Source organism: Centruroides vittatus, unplaced genomic scaffold (genome assembly GCF_030686945.1).
Source record: "Centruroides vittatus isolate TY-2023 unplaced genomic scaffold, ASM3068694v2 contig_1159, whole genome shotgun sequence".
Lineage (NCBI taxonomy): Eukaryota > Metazoa > Arthropoda > Arachnida > Scorpiones > Buthidae > Centruroides > Centruroides vittatus.
The window spans coordinates 2,536,766-2,555,740 of NW_027120745.1; the positions used below are offsets into that span (position 1 = coordinate 2,536,766).

At 34.4% G+C, this 18,975-nt stretch overlaps 1 protein-coding gene across 3 annotated transcripts; it reads left to right on the forward strand.

Moving 5' to 3' along the window:
• Positions 1–1,919: 1,919 nt before the first annotated feature.
• On the forward strand, positions 1,920–18,680 carry LOC136980799 (aldo-keto reductase family 1 member B1-like). 3 transcript variants are annotated; one of them, XM_067276991.1, is made up of 10 exons: positions 1,920–2,012; positions 12,801–12,968; positions 13,808–13,924; positions 14,014–14,091; positions 14,181–14,297; positions 16,730–16,836; positions 17,986–18,067; positions 18,138–18,221; positions 18,294–18,376; positions 18,456–18,680. In XM_067276991.1, the coding sequence occupies exons 1-10, from the start codon at positions 1,938–1,940 to the stop codon at positions 18,484–18,486; spliced, it is 942 nt and encodes a 313-aa protein (XP_067133092.1). In that variant the 5' UTR covers positions 1,920–1,937; the 3' UTR covers positions 18,487–18,680. The 3 variants fall into 3 exon arrangements, with proteins under 3 accessions (XP_067133092.1, XP_067133097.1, XP_067133104.1); XM_067276996.1 differs by lacking the exon at positions 1,920–2,012 and adding an exon at positions 2,346–2,455; XM_067277003.1 differs by lacking the exon at positions 1,920–2,012 and adding an exon at positions 7,156–7,330.
• The last annotated feature ends 295 nt before the right edge of the window (positions 18,681–18,975 follow it).

The following is an 18,975-nucleotide window of genomic DNA, read 5'->3' on the forward strand; positions in this document are numbered from 1 at the left end:
GTACATGGTTCTTTTTTTTTTTTTAACTCTTTCCGCCCTGTGGGCACTAAGAGGGCCTCTTTTAGAAAGCCCATTATGGGTTCGGCCAGGCCCACAATGGGGCGACTGGGTGGTGAGGGACGGGGCCCGACATATTCGAACGGACCACCCCCCAAAAATTCCTGGGGATATTCGACCCGCTCGGATTCGATCCCGGGTCCCCCAGAGCGGTAGGCTGCCACCTTGACCGCTCGGCCATCCGGCCGTCAAACAATCAAATTTAATGAATGCAATAGTACAATGGTACAAAAAAGCTCTAGAATTTATTTTCCTTAAATTTACGATTTATGTGTCGGTTGTAATAAAAATTTCTTTCCACTTCTTTCCCAAGACTACAGATATTCGAGTACAAAGTAACCGGTTTCGACTTATTTCTACTTAAGTAGTTAAATAATTAAGCGATTAGGGAATTAGAAACATAAATAAAACCCTGATGAAAGAGCCAAAATTTTACTTAAACGGAAGCTTAACCGAACCATCTCTTGCCGAGTCTGATCTCTTCGTAATACTAAATGTAATAAAGACAGAAATTTTTCCAGTTCAACGAGAGTGACCGTAAAGTTGTAAATTTTGGAAATTTCCGCGAACACTCGGTCCTAAAACGAATTAGTTAGAAAACGAACAACGGACAATCTGTTAAGTTTAACATATTTAGATTTTTACAGCTATGGTGAGAAATGTTTAAAATCTACAACAACCCTGTCGCGTCCTTTGATATATACTAGTAATGCGTCAAAAGAGGCATTTGACATTGACCGGTATCGGCACCCTCGGGATTTGGCACGCACACACCTACCTGGACCGTCTCCGATTCCATTCATTAGCCACTAGTAGGGAGCTATTTCACTAAGTGGATTGTTTTAAGATTTAAAAAGTAAAGAATATTTTGTTATTTTTATGTACGTTTCTTCACACAGTTATATTTAATTATAAGTTTTTTTAAAAGTATATTCATACAATTGAATTTTTTGTACTAGGCATGTATATTCGTCACACATTTTGTTTTACCGAGTAAGTTTTTCTGATAATTTTAATTTTAGCCCTTATATCGTGGCTAGTGATTCAAAAATTTATTTTAAAAAAGTTTTGGCTCGTATAATGAAAAAGAAAACATTATTAAAAGAGAAAGACTAATGTCTAAATTAAATATAAATACGTCGACAAAAAAATTTCGACATTTTGACGATAAAATTTATGACGAGTGACGATTCCTTCGTAAAATTGGAGCAATTTGGAATTCAAAGCGGAATAGAATTTAACATTGGTAGACAATATAAAATAAATATTGAAAATTATAACGAGATAATTACGATTAATAGATATATCTAAATTAATAGACGTTATATGTTTTTTCTCAAAGCGAGAATTGGCATTTAGAGGGCGTAGGGAATTTATTGAATCTAATAACGGAGGTAATTATATTGAACTTTCTTATTTATTAACTACGTCGGATAATCTATTAAAAATACATTTAAAGAAGTATACGGTTTTTACTGGCTTATCGAACAAACGAATACGAACGGGCCCTGACGCGCAATTAATTGATTGCCCCTGTAAGTCGGCTTCTTACAGAAAGACAGTATCCCTATCGTCAAATGTCACGGCACGCCACTGATTCGCCACTAATACTGTATCATTAAAAAATCCACACAGCAATGCCTCGACCGGTCGACTCTCTCCTCCCCATTGAGTACAATAATGTACTTTCCGCCATTCCTTCCCCCTTGAACTGTAACATAATTAATAGACGGTTGTTAACTGTTATATCATAATGACTTATATTTACAATTATTAACGACGTTAAGAATCTTCCGTCTAATTTATTATCAGTTTTCGTAAAATAAACTTTGTTCGAGGTCAACGCAATGTTATCCTCACTTGCAAGTGTGGATAACATCATGGCAACACGAGTTCTTCGAGTGCAGCTCTCTAACGGTTATAAAATCCCTGCAATCGGTTTAGGAACCTGGAAGGCAAGTGTTTTATGTAATCAAATTTTACAGTAACTTGAAATGATAAATATTATGGTTTCATATTATGACTGCTAACAATTATTATTGCATATAATAATATATTTTTGAAATATGAAAAAATACGATGTTTCTGTCCATTCTGTATTTCGCATCGACTGGTGGATATATTTTATTTTAATAAAATATTTTGTGGCTGTTTAATTACTATTTTTTTAAAATAAAACACTAATTTATTATCTACAAAATTTTAAATATTAAACACGTAATTTTTTTTATTTTATCAAAAAAAATAATAATAATAATTGAATATATTAACGCGCGAGGTCGCTGTTTCCAATACGAAGTTAGTGGAGGGAAATTCTTAGGTAATGGGTGTCGAAGTTCCTTTCGTGCCTTTAAGCGATGGCAAATCGGTGCCAATTGTTGGTTTGGGTACATGGAAGGTAATTTTTTTTTGTATTTTATAATCAGCCTAGTTTAAAACTTTCACACTAATGATCCAAAATAACTACGTGTTGAATTAAGTCGATACATTCTTCATTTCATAATTGCTAATTCCGTTCTTCAGATTACGAAAGGAGGGATGGAGGCTAATGTTACCTTAGGTGCCAAGATGGCGGCTCGTCTCTGATTCCAGCAAGGAAACAGTGGGGACTCACTTTCTAACCTAACCTAACCTATTCTAATAAATTACCATAATTATTTGCAACCAAATTATTAGAATAGGTTAGGTTAGGTTAGGTTAGAATGTGCGTCCCACTGTTTCCTTGCTGGAATCAGAGACGAGCCGCCATCTTGGCACCTAAGGTAACATTAACCGGGATGGACAATGGTGGGAATTTATAGGTCTACAATTTTTTTCGAATTGCAGCCCCATAAGAACAAATATGCATTACATATATATCACCATCTATTTTCTCCATAAGCACAGTGTATTAACTTTTGGCAGTTGCAATAATTTAAGAAAAAAAATTTGTAAAACTGTAACAGTATCTTGTTACAGTCTATGGAAAGAATCGATTTGGATATTAACCAATGGGCATCAGCCATTGATTGCTTAGTTGGGGCAAGTTATGGGTGTACTATAGATTACTGTCTATGGAATTTCAGGACTTTGATTACATATTGGAACTCAGGGGACCGAGACGAGTTTAACGGTACCCTATTTTTGGACCGGAGACGAAAAATAAAAAAGTTATCATACTTTTTCACTTACCATACTTTTTTAATGCTCTCATGAAGACGGCACCATAGTTGCTAGTACTGCCATCTTGCGGTAAAGTCAGCAAACCATGACGTCGGACTACGGTCATCTCCCGGAGGGTTAAACACGGGATACGAGAGCGGAGAGAGCAACGCGACTTCCGATCATCGCGCGATCGCCATTTCGGTTAATGTTACTTATGGCAGCGAACATGGTGTTCGCTGCCATAAGTAACATTAACCATACGAGTGTGTGGTGGCGCCATACGAGAGGTCAGTGTGTGGTGGCGCCCATACGAGAGGTCAGTCGGGCCATGGTGGCCCGACTGACCTCTCGTATGGGCGCCACCACACACTGCCATGTGCTAAACTAGTGATCGATTCACGATAGTTCTTGAACAAAGTAAAAAAGGGGGGAACGTCTACTAAAGGCAATTTTAACGGCAAGCGACGGGACTCCCGATCGCGATAGCGAGGCCGACTTAGCGGATAGCGACGCAACTCCCTATCATCGCGCGATCGCCGAAACAAGTATGATAACTTTTTTATTTTTCGTCTCCGGTCTAAAAGTAGGGTATCGTTGAACTCGTCTCGGTCCCCTCAGTTCAGATATATACTCAAAGTCCCGAAATTTTATAGATAGTAATCTATAGTATCCCCCAAGTTATTTCTGGTTTCCTTCTCATTTGTTAAACATGTCACTGCCTTTATAAACAGTGTTATATATATCAAAATCCTTTCTCTTCTTCATCTTCATCATCGTCACTAGAAGTTGATTCTTCAGCGTTACTGCTACTACTATCCTCTGCTTCTTCACTTTCTTCCTCTTGAAAGCTTCATATTCTGGTACTGGAATATGAGGAAGTTGGCTGTAGTAATTGTTAAGTGCATGCTATAAAAAAATTAACACAATTAACAAAAAAGTCGTTCTGTTATCTAGTGAGAGAAAATAAAATAAAATTCACAAATTACCTGACATATTAAGCAAAAAGTTATTAGGGAATGTACTGATTGCTTTAACTGAAGCAATGTTGTGTGTCACGTTGTTCTCGAGTTCATTCTTTCCGTAGACAGATTGTAAATGACAGTTAACTATAGTCTGCACTGCAAAAGAGTAGACTTGAGCCAGACTGAGTGGAAGAGTATGTCAGATGAAAGGAGATGATGTGAAGGTCTGTTTCGACCAGGGACATCATACATAAAATCATACATTGAACAGCAGATAGATCATATATCAGATATCTGGAGTTAATGGAGATCTACAGGACAGCCCAAAAGTCAAAAACCGTCAACTATAAACAGGATGGCGCAGTCCCAAACCCCTGGAAAATATACATAAGTTCAGCAGTGCACGTTCCACCAATCAGCGTTTCCCTTTCCCTATTTACTCTATGTTAAAATTACCTCATTTAACGCTGTTTCATTTAGCACTTTGTTGTCTAGGAACACATCCCCCATGTTAAGTGGGGTCTTACTGTATTTTATTACAAGTCTGTATTTGTAATAAAAGTATAAAGATTATGATATTTTGATTTACTAAGATTTTATATGGAGAATTTTGTTTAGAAATTTAGCAGTTCTGTCTTGTATTTAGTCATCACTATTACTGCTTTTTTTTTTGTTTTAATACATGTATAATGAATAAATAGTTTTAAAATCACGTCCATTTGATGAGAATGAAATAACTCCAGAAAGTAAAATAAGCTAGCTATCCATTAATTGTGTATGCAGTTTTTCAGCCACCTTTGACCCTCTTCCTCTCTGTTGCATATAATATCTTTTCGACCATTTTAGCATTGACGAAATGATTTAGATTTTAAACTGATAGTTTATTAACATGAATAGAAAGTGCATGAATAGAAAATGAATAGTATAGAAATTTGCAAAAGATACATAATGCAGTTATAATAAAATATTAATTTTAATTAATGCAAAGTACGTTAAAATATGAAAATTTATATTTTATAAAATGCAAGGGAAGGTCATTGGAAGGTGGAATCGGCGCTTCCATCGGCACGCCATTGTGGCATATAAATTTGTTTTTATAACCCTACCAACTAGTCATATTAACAAACTGTCAGAAAATATTTGCAGAACTGGTAATTATTTACTTCACCGTATCATGCACAATAACAATGTACTGTACGTATTTTAACGTGATACATAAATTTTTGTTAGAATTGCGTACATTTATTTTCGTAGACAGTTTCTCTGGGAGCTTCTAGATGGTACCAATCGGTGAAAATTAAAATTATGCACTCTACTCTTCCACTCTTCCAGCGCTTTTTTGAAGCGGTTCGCCATTGTCCAAGCAGATACCTATCTGCTGTATTCATGTAATTTTATTTTTCCTGCGAATTTTTCACTGCTGAATTTCGTGTTTTTCAAATCATATTTTGCTGATTTTTGCTTCATTACTTCATTCGAATTTTTGCTCTTTTGCTCACACCTCATAACTGTTAATAATGTCTCTGATTAGAAATAATCGAAAAATGCGCCATTTTAATATTTTCATAAATATCGAATGTTTAAATTAAGCAGTTAATATGAAATTTAATAAGTTTTTATTAAGTATAAAAATTTATATACAATCGTGAAAAAGAGAGTGACTTTGACTGATCATTTATCTCAAGCCTTTTACTCGTTCACACAGACACGAGCTGCTAAAATCAATTCACGTAGAGTTAAGATATGCTCGAACGCTATGGGGCTGTCCATAAATTATGCCTGCATTTTTCTTGAAATTTTTACTCGCCCTCCCTCCCTGGTCCCAGTTTGTCCAAGTTTCCATAACCCCAGTCCCTCTTCGGACATTCAACAAAACCTTTATCACTTTATGAATGATGGTACCATAAATAGAAACGAATGATTAGAAGAATTTTTGAAATAGATATAATAAAATGTATAGAATTTAATATTTCGTAAAATTTAACGTAATGGTCAAAATAAGTCGGACAGGGGAAAGAGGAGGACATCCACTGAAGCTCAACCCCTCCCCTCTCCTTTCCTTTGTTCGACTTATCTTAACCACAGTGGCGTAGCGAACATAACTGGCGCCCGACACTTTATTGGCGCCCACTCCCCCCTCCAGAAACACACACAGTTTGTCTTGGAGACCATTTGGGCGCCCCTCTGCGAGTGGCGCTCGGTGCATGATACACCCCCCTTGCACCCTCCTCGCTACGCTACTGCTTAATCATTACATTATTAGAGACATCATTATTAACAGTTATAAGGAATGAGGAAAAGAGGAAAAATTCATAATTAAACAAAAATCAGCAAAATATGATTTGAAAAACATGGAATTCAGCAGTGAAAAATCGCATTAAAATATTAAAATATGAGAGCCGCTAGCCTTTTGATAAACACATTTTTGATTTTGAGTAGTCCCACCATTTTTCTGTTTATAGCGTTTTTTATATGAATGGTCACTCAAAAATTCTGTGTGTTGAAAATGTCTGTCATATTTGTCTCGATTTTAATAAAATTAAGATAGGAAACGTTGATGTTTTGCTTAAACACGAAAACTCGATCGAACTTTATCAAAACTTGAAAAGACAAAGGTGACATTCCCGCAGACCTAAAATGACATTTGAATTTGAGCATAATACTCGTGTTTCTTTGTAAGACAGTAAGTCCCATATCTAATTAATAGCAATTAACAAATTTTATTACATGGGATCAGTTTTACATGAATACTATTAGCATGATATCATCGTGCTAATAACTATTTAACAGTTAATAAGAACAAATTTATATATACGCGATACTCTTTGCCGATTACGGCGCCATCTAAGGAGCAAAATTGGAAACAAAATTTGCTAGCCGTTTCTAAACACTAGAAGAGGGGGGAAATTAAAATTTAACTTTATTTAAACAGAATTATTCATTCGTTATTATTTTAGAATATGTAATTAATGTTTTTAATAAGAGAAAGAATAACATCGAATATTATCTGAGAGAGTCAACTGTTCAAGGACGGTGAGTTGTCTCGTTTATATTTCATTCACGTCCTGTAAATTTATAAGTAGGGTACAGTTTTATCTAAAGTCATGATTCAAGTACAGCTCTCGAACGGTTGTAAAGTTCCGTTAGTTGGACTGGGAACTTGGAAAGTAAGTGTTTATAAATACTTTTTTTTCGTTAAATAATAAAACAGTAATAATATTTTTAAAAAAGACGAGTATTTTGGTTGTGCAAAGGCTTTTTCTTTGTTCGTCTGAGTTGTAGGCGAGTCGAGGACATATACATCTAGCGCAGCAATTCTCAACCAGTGGTACACGTACTACCGATGATACCCCAGAAGGATCCATTAGTGCGCGAGGAATCTCTGGTGTATGGTAGAATATCCAGTTTAAAACCGGTTGTCATTTAAAAATCAGTTATTGTCGGAACGTAGTGACGACTAATACTTGACTTCGTGCATTCCTTGTCAACAAAATAACTCTGGAATGAGTTGTCCGATCTTGATGAAATTTTCTACGACGACTTCATCATCACTCAAGGATGAACTGATTAAAATTTCAACTCTCAAAAATCATCCGTTTTTGTAGAACTGGATATAGGGGTTTTTCTTCAGTATGGATCATTTTTCAGAGTTGAAATTTTAATCAGTTCATCCTTGAGTGATGATAAGTCGTCGTAGAAAATTTCATCAAGATCGGACAACTCATTCTAGAGTTATTTTGTTGACAAGGAATGCATGAAGTCAAGTGTTAGCCGCTTCCCGCAAGCGCTTGTAGAAGCGTCATCTAGTGGTCGGAAAATATGACAAGCAGTAAAACAGTAATTTTGAAAGGTAAATGTTATCGTTAACTAGATACACAACAACAAATATAAAGAATCCTTATAGAATAATAAGTTTTAAAAAGTTTTCTTTTTAAAACGTGGAGCAGCAGCGATCAATATTGATGGCTTTACGATCCATTCTCTCCTTCGTCTAACTATCGTTAGTACGAAATTTCGATCTCTAAATGAAGAAGCTGCGCAGAGATTGCAGATTGAGATGAAGTCGCTCAAATTCATCATCATCGATGAAATGTCAATGATTGGTGCAAGAATGCTTTACATGATCGAGAGAAGATTGAGGGAGATAAACCCCGAGAAAGATGAGCCGTTTGGTGGATTCTTTATCTATTTGTTTGGTGATTTTCGTCAGCTTCCTCCTGTTAAAGATACTCCTCTCTTCTCGAGTGTTTTTTACAATGTAATGTCCCAACAAGGTAGGGACCTTGTTGGGACATTACATTACATTTGATTCTTTTGAGAAGTTCATTGAACTTAGTAATTCTCATAGACAAAATAGCGCAGATAGTTCTTTCACAGATGTCTTACAACATCTAGCTTCGGGTGATTTCTCTGATACAGATCTGAACATTCTGACGACAACAAATCGAGCCTCTTTATTTAGAGATGAACTCGATCAGTTCCAAACGGCAGTAGAGCTATATCCAACAAACGAGCGAGTTAAACAAAGCAACGAAGACTACTTGCAGTCAACTGGATGCCCTCTTGCTTATATAGCATCTGAAAACACTCCAGATATTGTCCCGCCTTCGTCCAAAGATGACTCAGCTCTCGGTCTCTCCAAGTATTTGTATCTCTCAGTTAATGCCAGAATCATGCTGAGAGTCAACTTATGGGTGCAAGGAGGTCTCGTCAATGGTTTACTAGGAACTATACGCTACATTACATATGCTCCTAATGCTCGCCTTCCAACTCTTCCTTTGTTTACTTTAGTAGAATTCGATAGCTATCAAGGACCTTTCATCTATGGTAATCTGTTTCCAATAATCCCCATAACACGCTCTTCGAACGATGGCAGTATATTGCGATCTCGTAGACAGTTTCCCCTTACCTTAGCATACTCGATGACTATACATAAATCACAGGGATTAACTCTTCCAAAAATCAAAATAGATATAGGGAAAAAAGAGACAGATGTCGGTCTTACCTATGTTACATTGAGTCGAATGAAAAAAATAACTGACTCAGCATTTTTAGTGTGACAATAAAGATCGCTACGAGTCAATCTGTAAGTCCGAGGCCCGTAGTGATAGTCAGAATTTCATGAAACGTTGGCATAGCAATTAATTAATGGCTTATTCTGACCTTATATTTGTACCTTTAAATGATCCAATAGAAATCAAATATATTGTTGAGAACGAATGATTCTTTGTTTTTTTTCCTCTCATAATCTAGAAAATAAAGGTGCGAGCAGCTTCGTTCCGACTACACGCTGATGCAGCGTTACTTAACTAGTAATTAAGTGATGTTTTTGCAAATTGCAATTTTTGCTTATCGTTCGCTTTCTAAAAATTTTAGTAATTTTATACTCCCTTTCTATTTTTTGTTTTGTAGATTTTATATGCATAATAGGATATATGTATGCGTATTATTAATTAATTTACATATACATGATATCTGTATATGTAAGTTAATTAATAAAAAATCTAAGGACGAACATACGATTAAAAATTCTGTATAAAACTCAAAAGAATTACGAATGTAAGCCATTACTAATTGGATTTGTAAAAAGGACGTGTTATGAATAGGCATTCATAATCTGTTCTTTTTTACATGCTCGATTAATGATACACATTCGTGTGCAAAAATTAAGCATAATCGTCCAGATCGTAAACTAGATGGAGAAAAAATAAACTGCCGGAAAATTTATGTACAACAAAAATACTCGGGATTATAATAGAATCTCCCATTAAAATTACGGTTTATGCAAATTATACAGGTTCCATAAATACAACAGTAGAATGGTATTGTTTCCGTTGCAGTTTATCGAGGACAGTTTGTTATTGTTTTGCAGTATTGTAGGGTACTAACAATTATAATACCACATAAACTGTTTTATGAATGGAAGGATTATTGGAAGCAGTCCAGTTGCAGACAAATGTGTCTAGGACTCGGATGTACTGAAGAGCTTTATGTGAGATAGATTTCAAAGAATAGTTTCACTTCCACCTCTTGAACGTCCAAGAATTATCGTCCCTTAATAAGATCATATTTGACGTTAACGGCACGTTATGCACAGCTTTGTAGAAAGCCTGAGCAGATTTCTGCAAAATTGACTAGGGCCACGGGTGTTGTTTTACAACAAATTGTCTATAGGAGGCTTCGGGCAAATGGTCTTTTTGTCAGTCATCCAGTACGTTGCGTTCCATTAATTCCTGTGCACCGAAGAGCCTATTAAAGGTGGCGTCAAAAACATAATTTGAATGAATGGGTTAATATTCTCTTCATTGACAAGTCCGGGTCAATATGATTCTCGTCGGACTAGAAACCGGGGAGAACGAATAATCCGATAAAGAACCACGAACATCGTAGAAACTAGTTTGGAGTCGGCAGTATTATGGTCTGGAGTGATATTATGCTTAATGGCCGCAGTGAACTCCACATTTTTGCAAGGAGTGCTATTACCGAAAGAAGATACGTGGACGAGATATTGGAATCTGATGTAAGACTTTTCCGAGGTTCTGTGGATGAAGATTTCATTTTCACGGATGATAATGCCGAGTACACAAGGCTGCATTCGTCAATGGCTTTCTTGACATGATTAAATTCGTCGCATGTAAGCATGTAAGCGAGATCTCCGAACTTAAATTCTATAGAACGTGCAGGAATCTGTAAGGAGATGAGTTGCATCGTGTCTGCCTTAGGGATTGCAATCCAGCAGTGTTTTCAATCCAGCTGGATTTTTGCTGGACCAACATCATTCCAGCTGGATCCAGCGCAGATGTATTTTTGGTGCAATAAAGTGTTATCTATCTATCTATCCAGCAATTTATGGTTTTTTTTTTAAAGAAATAAAACATTTTTTAAAAATACTTAAGAAACTTTTATTATTTAGACTGGTCACTATAAATCAGTAAAACTTCTTACACATTTAGGTGGTAAACTTAACTTTGGTTCGGTTTAACACTCGAGATAGAGATAATTAACTTTAAATGTTTAGTTAGATTATAATTATAATGTAATCTTTAAGTTAAATAATAGCAAAGGTAATTCTACTGATTAATTTGTATTAATATATTACAATAATGTAAGGACGGATAATCAGTGGCTATCAGTCTTACCAGTTTTCTTATATAGGCTCTACATATCAGTCTGTAGTTATTTATAAGTAATTTAATTATTAGTGTTAGTAAAGTAGTGGGTAAGTAATTAGTTATTATTATCACAGTCATGTATCACATACATTCATATCATCATATATCTAAGATACTAATACTCATTAATTTAATTAACAATTTAACTAACTAGGTAGTCTCAGTTTCTCACTAATTTTCACAATAAAATTGCCTAGCCTTTCCCACTAACCACTTATAGAATAAAAGTTAAAAACTCTTACTTAATAGAATTAGAGTAGAAGTTATAAAATATTAATCTTGTCTCGAATAAAGTATTTTAAAGGATTAAATAAAATTAAATCAATCACTTCTGTTATTTTTTTGACTTTTCTGGAAGTAGGATCTCGAGAAACAAATGGTATTGATGGTGTTGTCTCCTAACCTACTTCTTAATGAATTGCATATATATCCCGCTGCGGAAAAGGCCCTTTCTGCCTCTACGCTAGTTGGTTTCGGGGTCATCGAATAGTCATAAATCGTTCCGTCACGTGATTAATTGACGTCACAACCGACCGTAAATTAGAATTATGCACCAGGACTAGTAGAGGAGTTACTTATTTTATTTAGCGAGAGCGGAAAGTCGACTGGCAATTAGATCAGCAGAGGTAAAAGGGCGGGCGGTGCGGTGTAGAGAGGGTGTAGCATATGCTGCACTGAACGGCAACGTCACTCTCGCCGCCGAACGATAGCGCACACAGTAAAGCGGCAACGCCGACAACGTAGACTTTTGCCCCATTATTTAGAAAGTTAATTGAGTATTTGCGGATCCGCAGCGCTGGATGAGGTATCCAGCAATTGCAATCCCTAGTCTGCCTCCATCAAGAACACAGGAATTTCACCATGCTTTTGTTCAAGAATGGATTTCGCTCCCGAAAGAGTTGATAAACAACGATATAAGTAATTGCTGTGTAGCGTATGTGCATGCTTGAGGCAACCACACGACATATTCATTATTTTTTCTGCAATTAGATTTACGACAATGCTTAGTACTTTTTTTCTTTCTGATTTTACTTTCATCTAATTTAGATTAATTTTTGATTTTCAAAATAAATTCGATCTAAATTAGATGTTCAAGAATTTCTGTCGAGTGTCATATTGTTCTGATAGTACTGTACTTCCTGATATATAGTCCAAATGGTTATGCTTAGTTTTTTTTTTTATTTTACACGCGAGTGTATTTTTACATTGTGATATCGCCAGAAGGACGATTTTAACGTTTTAACTATAAGAAGTTTTACGTACTGAGACGGATTACTCAGAGTTTCAAATTAAAAGTCGATTCCACTGTATGACTTTGTTGTGTTTCTAAAATGTATGAAAAAGGACGGGCAATCTTTTAAATATTTTCAGTGTTTCTTTTATTATTCAGAATTTTAGTGATGAAAAACTTCAGTGAGATAAATTATTTTAAAAATTTATCATAATTTTCTTATTATTATTGCAGAGTAAACTCGGTGAAGGAAAGCAAGCTGTTAAAGATGCCATTGAACTTGGTTATCGACATATCGATTGTGCTTTATATTATGAAAATGAGGAAGAAATCGGTGAAGCGATTAAAGAGAAGATAGACGATGGCACTGTTAAAAGGGAGGAATTATTCATCACTAGTAAAGTAAATTATTTCGATATTTGTTATTAGAACTCTAATATTGACGGAAACTGAACTTTTTTTATGTTAAGATTCTTTCCTTTTTCGTACATTAATATACATTTGTATAAATTATTACAATATTCTGTAAAAGGTGTAGAGAACATTGTAATTACTTTAGGCTCTATAAAAATTATCAGAAGCGATGCAATAATGCTACAAATTTTCCCATATTTTCTCAAAGATACTTTTCCAAATTTGACTTGCAATTACGCGAATGTGAACCAAGTTTCTATTTCTATTATATGACTGGGATTTTTAAAACTCTTTCACCCTGTGGGCCCTAAGAAGATCTTTCATCAAGTCCATTTCCATCCTACATTACATATAATTCCTAAATTTATGTATAATAACAAATTACTTAAATTCTCATTTTGAGAAATATAGAATTCAATATTGAAATATACTGTATTAGTTTTCTTCATCTTTCCTTAATTCAATGATGTATGCATTTCTATGAGAGTGTGTTGAGGGAATATTGTATTGATAATAGAGAGGTCGCGGCCGGCATTTTAAACGCGAAAACGTGTACGTCGGACGTTCGGCGCCGCCTTCCTTTAAGCCTAGAAGTTTGACAATGGCGTTTGGAACGTCGAGCACGATTCCACTGACGTTCCAAACGCCATTGTCAAACTAAGTTTGCAGGAAAGCGCCGCCGAACGTCCGACGTACACGTTTTCGCATTGAAAACGTCGGCCGCAACCTTTCTAGTACGTATTTATAATTATTAATCTTACTTTTAATATCAATAATAACTTTAATATTCTCAATATATTGTATATTAAATGATTAAATTATAACAGTGTTGGAATACCTATCACTCTAAAGATAAAGTTGTGGAATGTTGCCAGAAATCATTAAAAGCTTTGAAACTAGATTATCTCGATCTCTTCCTTATTCACTGGCCAATGGGTTATAAGGTATTTATATTCTGTTTCATTTAATTGAATAAAATATTCATATACAATATAAAATATTTTAATAGAAACTCATTTAATATCTTGTTTAGGAAGGAGGTGATTTACTTCCAACAGATGCAAATGGTCACTTCCTGTTCAGTGATGTCGATTATCTAGAAACTTGGATGGTATTATTTAATAAATGTCAAAAGAAAAAATTGATTTGTTGTATATAATTTGAAAATTAAAAGTAATTACATTATTTAACATTACCTAGGGGATGGAAGAATGTCATAAACGAGGATACGTTCGGTCTATTGGAATATCGAATTTCAACATTAGTCAAATTAAACGATTGTGGGAAAATGCAATCATAAAACCCGTTATGAATCAAGTAAATGTGTATTAAATTATATAAATTAAAACTCTGTGTTTAAAATAATTCGGTTAATGTTACCTATGGTGACTAAAATGGCGGCTCGTCTCTGATTCCAGCAAACAGAAGAAAGGAAACAATGGGTATGCACGTTCTAACCTAACCTATTCTAATAATTTGATTGGTAATAATTGTGGTAATTTATTAGAATAGGTTAGGTTAGAACATGCGTACCCACTGTTTCCTTTCTTCTGTTTGCTGGAATCAGAGACGAGCCACCATTTTAGTCACCATAGGTAACATTAACCGACAATTCTATTAGTTGTCTATTCTACCTATTACTAGTTAAGTAACGCTGCATCAGCGTGTAGTCGGAACGAAGCTGCTCGCATCTTTATTTTCTAGATTATGAGGGAAAAAAGAAACACAGAATCATTCGTTCTCAACAATATATTTGATTTCTATTGGATCATTTAAAGGTACAAATATAAGGTCAGAATAAGCCATTAATTAATTGCTATGCCAACGTTTCATGAAATTCTGACTATCACTACGGGCCTTGGACTTACAGATTGACTCGTAGCGATCTTTATTGTCACACTAAAAATGCTGAGTCAGTTATTTTTTCACTCGACTCAATGTAACATAGATAAGACCGATAGCTGTTTCTTTTTTCCCTATATCTATTTTGATTTTTGGAAGAGTTAATCCCTGTGATTTTATGTATAGTCATCGAGTATGCTAAGGTAAGGGGAAACTGTCTACGAGATCGCGATATACTGCCATCGTTCAAAGAGCGTGTTATGGGGATTATTGGAAACAGATTACCATAGATGAAAGGTCCTTGATAGCTATCGAATTCCACTAAAATAAACAAGGAAGAGCTGGAGGGCGAGCATTAGGAGCATATATAATGTAGCGTATAGTTCCTAGTGAACCATTGACGAGACCTCCTTGCACCCATAAGTTGACTCTCAGCATGATTCTGGCATTAACTGAGAGATTCAAATACTTGGAGAGACCGAGAGCTGAGTCATCTTTGGACGAAGGCGGGGCAATATCTGGAGTGTTTTCAGATGCTACATAAGCAACAGGGCATCCAGTTGACTGCAAGTTATCTTCGTTGCTTTGTTTAACTTGCTCGTTTGTTTATTTCTTCTTTGAAACCGTGTTTTGTTGATTGTTGGACTATGAACCCAAAGTTGAGTTTTAATTAAACACTTGGCTTTATTTCCATCTTTATTTAGTTGTTCGTTTGTTGGATATAGCTCTACTCCCGTTTGGAACTGATCAAGTTCATCTCTGGATAAATAGGCTCGATTTGTCGTCGTCAGAATGTTCAGATCTGTATCAGAGAAATCACCCGAAGCTAGATGTTGTAAGACATCTGTGAAGGAACTATCTGCGCTGTTTTGTCTATGAGAATTACTAAGTTCAATGAACTTCTCAAAAGAATCAAATGCGAATGTAATGTAATGTCTCAACAAGGTCCCTACCTTGTTGGGACATTACATTGTAAAAAACACTCGAGTAGAGAGGAGTATCTTTAACAGGAGGAAGCTGAAGAAAATCACCAAATAAATAGATAAAGAATCCATCAAACGGCTCATCTTTCTCGGGTTTATCTCCCTCAATCTTCTCTCGATCATGTAAAGCATTCTTGCACCAATCATTGACATTTCATGATAATGATGAATTTGAGCGACTTCATCTCAATCTGGAATTTCTGTGCAGCTTCTTCATTTAGAGATGGAAATTTCGTACTAACGATAGGAAGACGAAGGAGAGAATGGATCGTAAAGCCATCAATATTGATCACTGCTGCTCCATGTTATAGAATAATAAGTGAAAAAAAGAAAACTTTTTTAAACTTATTATTCTATAAAGATTCTTTATATTTGTTGTGTATCTAGTTAGTGATAACATTTATTTTTCAAAATTACTGTTTTAATGCTTGTCATATTTTCCGACCACTAGATGACGCTTCTACACGTGCGTGCAGGAAGCGACTAATACTTGACTTCATGCATTCCTTGTCAACATTATAACTCTAGAATGAGTTGTCCGATCTTGATGAAATTTTCTACGACGATTCACCATCACTCAAGGACGAACTGATTAAAATTTCAACTTTCAAAAATCATCCGTTTTTGTAGAACTGGAGATAGGGGTTTTTCTTCAGTATGGATCATTTTTTAGAGTTGAAATTTTAATCAGTTCGTCCTTGAGTGATGGTGAATCGTCCAAGAAAATTTCATCAAGATCGGACAACTCATTCCAGAGTTATTTTGTTGACAAGGAATGCACGAAGTCAAGTATTAGTCGTCACTACGTTCCGACAATGATCTTCAATAACAACTCATTATATAATTATTTTGTTTCCTAATCTGTGTCATTAGAAATATTAAATAAATGAAGATTAATGATTATTTTTATTATTTTTTTGATAGGTAGAAAGTCATCCCTATCTTAATCAGTTCGAATTACTGGAATTTTGTAATCGTTTGAACGTTAAAATTACTGCTTATTGTCCTCTCGGAGCACCATATCAATATGGGTAAATACAGTATTATTCTTTTATTGTATTTTCTATTTTTGTAATTCTACAGATATTTTATAAGTTTTATAATTCATAAAATAATAGAAATAATCATTATAAATATAATGTAAAATACTTAAGTAAAGAAATCATCATGTTTTTAAGGTTGTTGTGTGTTGTTTAATTTGTTTATTATTAAAATTTTAATATTTTGAAGGTCAAAAATTGTTTTATAAGTAAAACGCTTATGTAGGCAAATCAACGGGATTATAGATGAGTTAATTGCTGTTATTCTCGCTTATTACGGTAGTGTATTTTAATTTAATAATCTGATTTACTTTTATCTTATTGTCTAATTACAGAAAGAGGGTTTGTTTTCCCTAAAAAGCCAATTTTGTCGAATGGAGGGCGCAATAATCCCTTGTGCTCCATGGTCGGTACGCCCCTATGTACGCTTTTATGTAAAAATTGTATTGGTTGGAAAAAGAAAGTTTACTCGAAGCACAGATCTGGCAAATAAGGGTCCTTATACAATGTGTTAGTACTAGGCTGCAGATATGCTGCCACCGAACCATTCGGTTTTCTATTTGGTGTTCTGTGAAATGGATAAACGAGGATACGTTCGGTCTATTGGAATATCGAATTTCGACATTTCACGGAACACCATGTGCCTGTGAAATGTTTCGCAAAACTTACACATAAGTTGCTCGAAATTTTTTTAACTTGGATTCTTTTTTTAACGTTTGAGAGGAGAGCCTTCTCTTTTTGATAATTAGAGGTTCATACCAAAGCTTATAGAAATTCCTGAAAACCATTTCATAATCTCCCCTTGTAAGATTTCTTTCTCTTTCCATCTGTGGGTGATTTAATTATACACAACCATCAATGGTTTGGCCATACAATAAATTATTTTTCCTCGAGGACTTTTGTTGTTTTCATTATTGATAAAATTGAGCAATATTTTTTCCTCCATTACATTATTGAAGATGAATATAAAATTTAATTTATTGAAAAAGTTGACATTAAAGTTAGTATTTTTCAATCAATTTATAATAATGAAAACATTAATATGGGTTAAGAAATAACTAAAATTTATATAATAAAAACAAAATAGATGATAGTTTTCAACTCTAAAACTGATTAAGAATTTTATCAAAATATTTTTAGTAGTAAACCGGGTGAGAAAAATCTGTTAGAAGATCCAATACTCAAAGAAATAGCTTCAAATTATAGCAAAACAACAGCTCAAGTATTTGTGTATTTTATGCATCTTTTATCGTAAGTAAAAGCGTGTTTATAACCTATAATAATTTAAATAGGTAGCACTTCGTTATCAAATTCAGAGAGGAGTTATTGTTGTTCCAAAAAGTTCAAATAAAGAGAGATTAAAATCAAATATTGAGGTAAAAATTTGTAAATTATACAAATTTGTATATTTTGATATTTAATTAATAAGATAATTTCGATATTTTTAGATTTTCGATTTTAAACTTAGTCGAGATGAAATGAAAGCAATCGAGGCATTGAATTGCAATATTAGAATAGTCACCATGATTCAGTATGTAATTATATAATTTAAAGATTGATATAAAAGTTATATATATATATATATATATATATAATTTTTTTTTTTCCAGCTCCAAAAGCCATCCTTATTATCCATTTTGAATTAAACAGAATAACAGCAATTTTCAATTGAAATTGTGGAAAATTTAATGTCAGTCTACATTGTTTACTACTCAAATCATTAGAGGTGAAAAGGATCTTACCGGTAAGCCCGGTAATGGTAATGTCAATAAATTTTGATAAACTGTAATCTATATTCATATTATATTAATAAAACACATAAGTATTGTTCTGGATGATTTAAATTAACTCAGTAACACCGATCATAGAATATTTTTTTTTTTAAAATGAATTACAGTATTTATTACTGGCTTTACAATCTATATATATAAAAACGAATGTATGTATGTCTGTGTGTGTGTGTGTGTGTGTGTGTGTTTGTCCTTCATGCATTACCACACCATTTATCCGATTGCCATGAAACTTTGGGAAGTTGTTTAATACACTCCCGCGAAGGTTTGTGGCATATGTGAAGATCACCATTTCCCCCCTTTCAAAAATATATTTATATATAGATTAAGGCTTTTATGT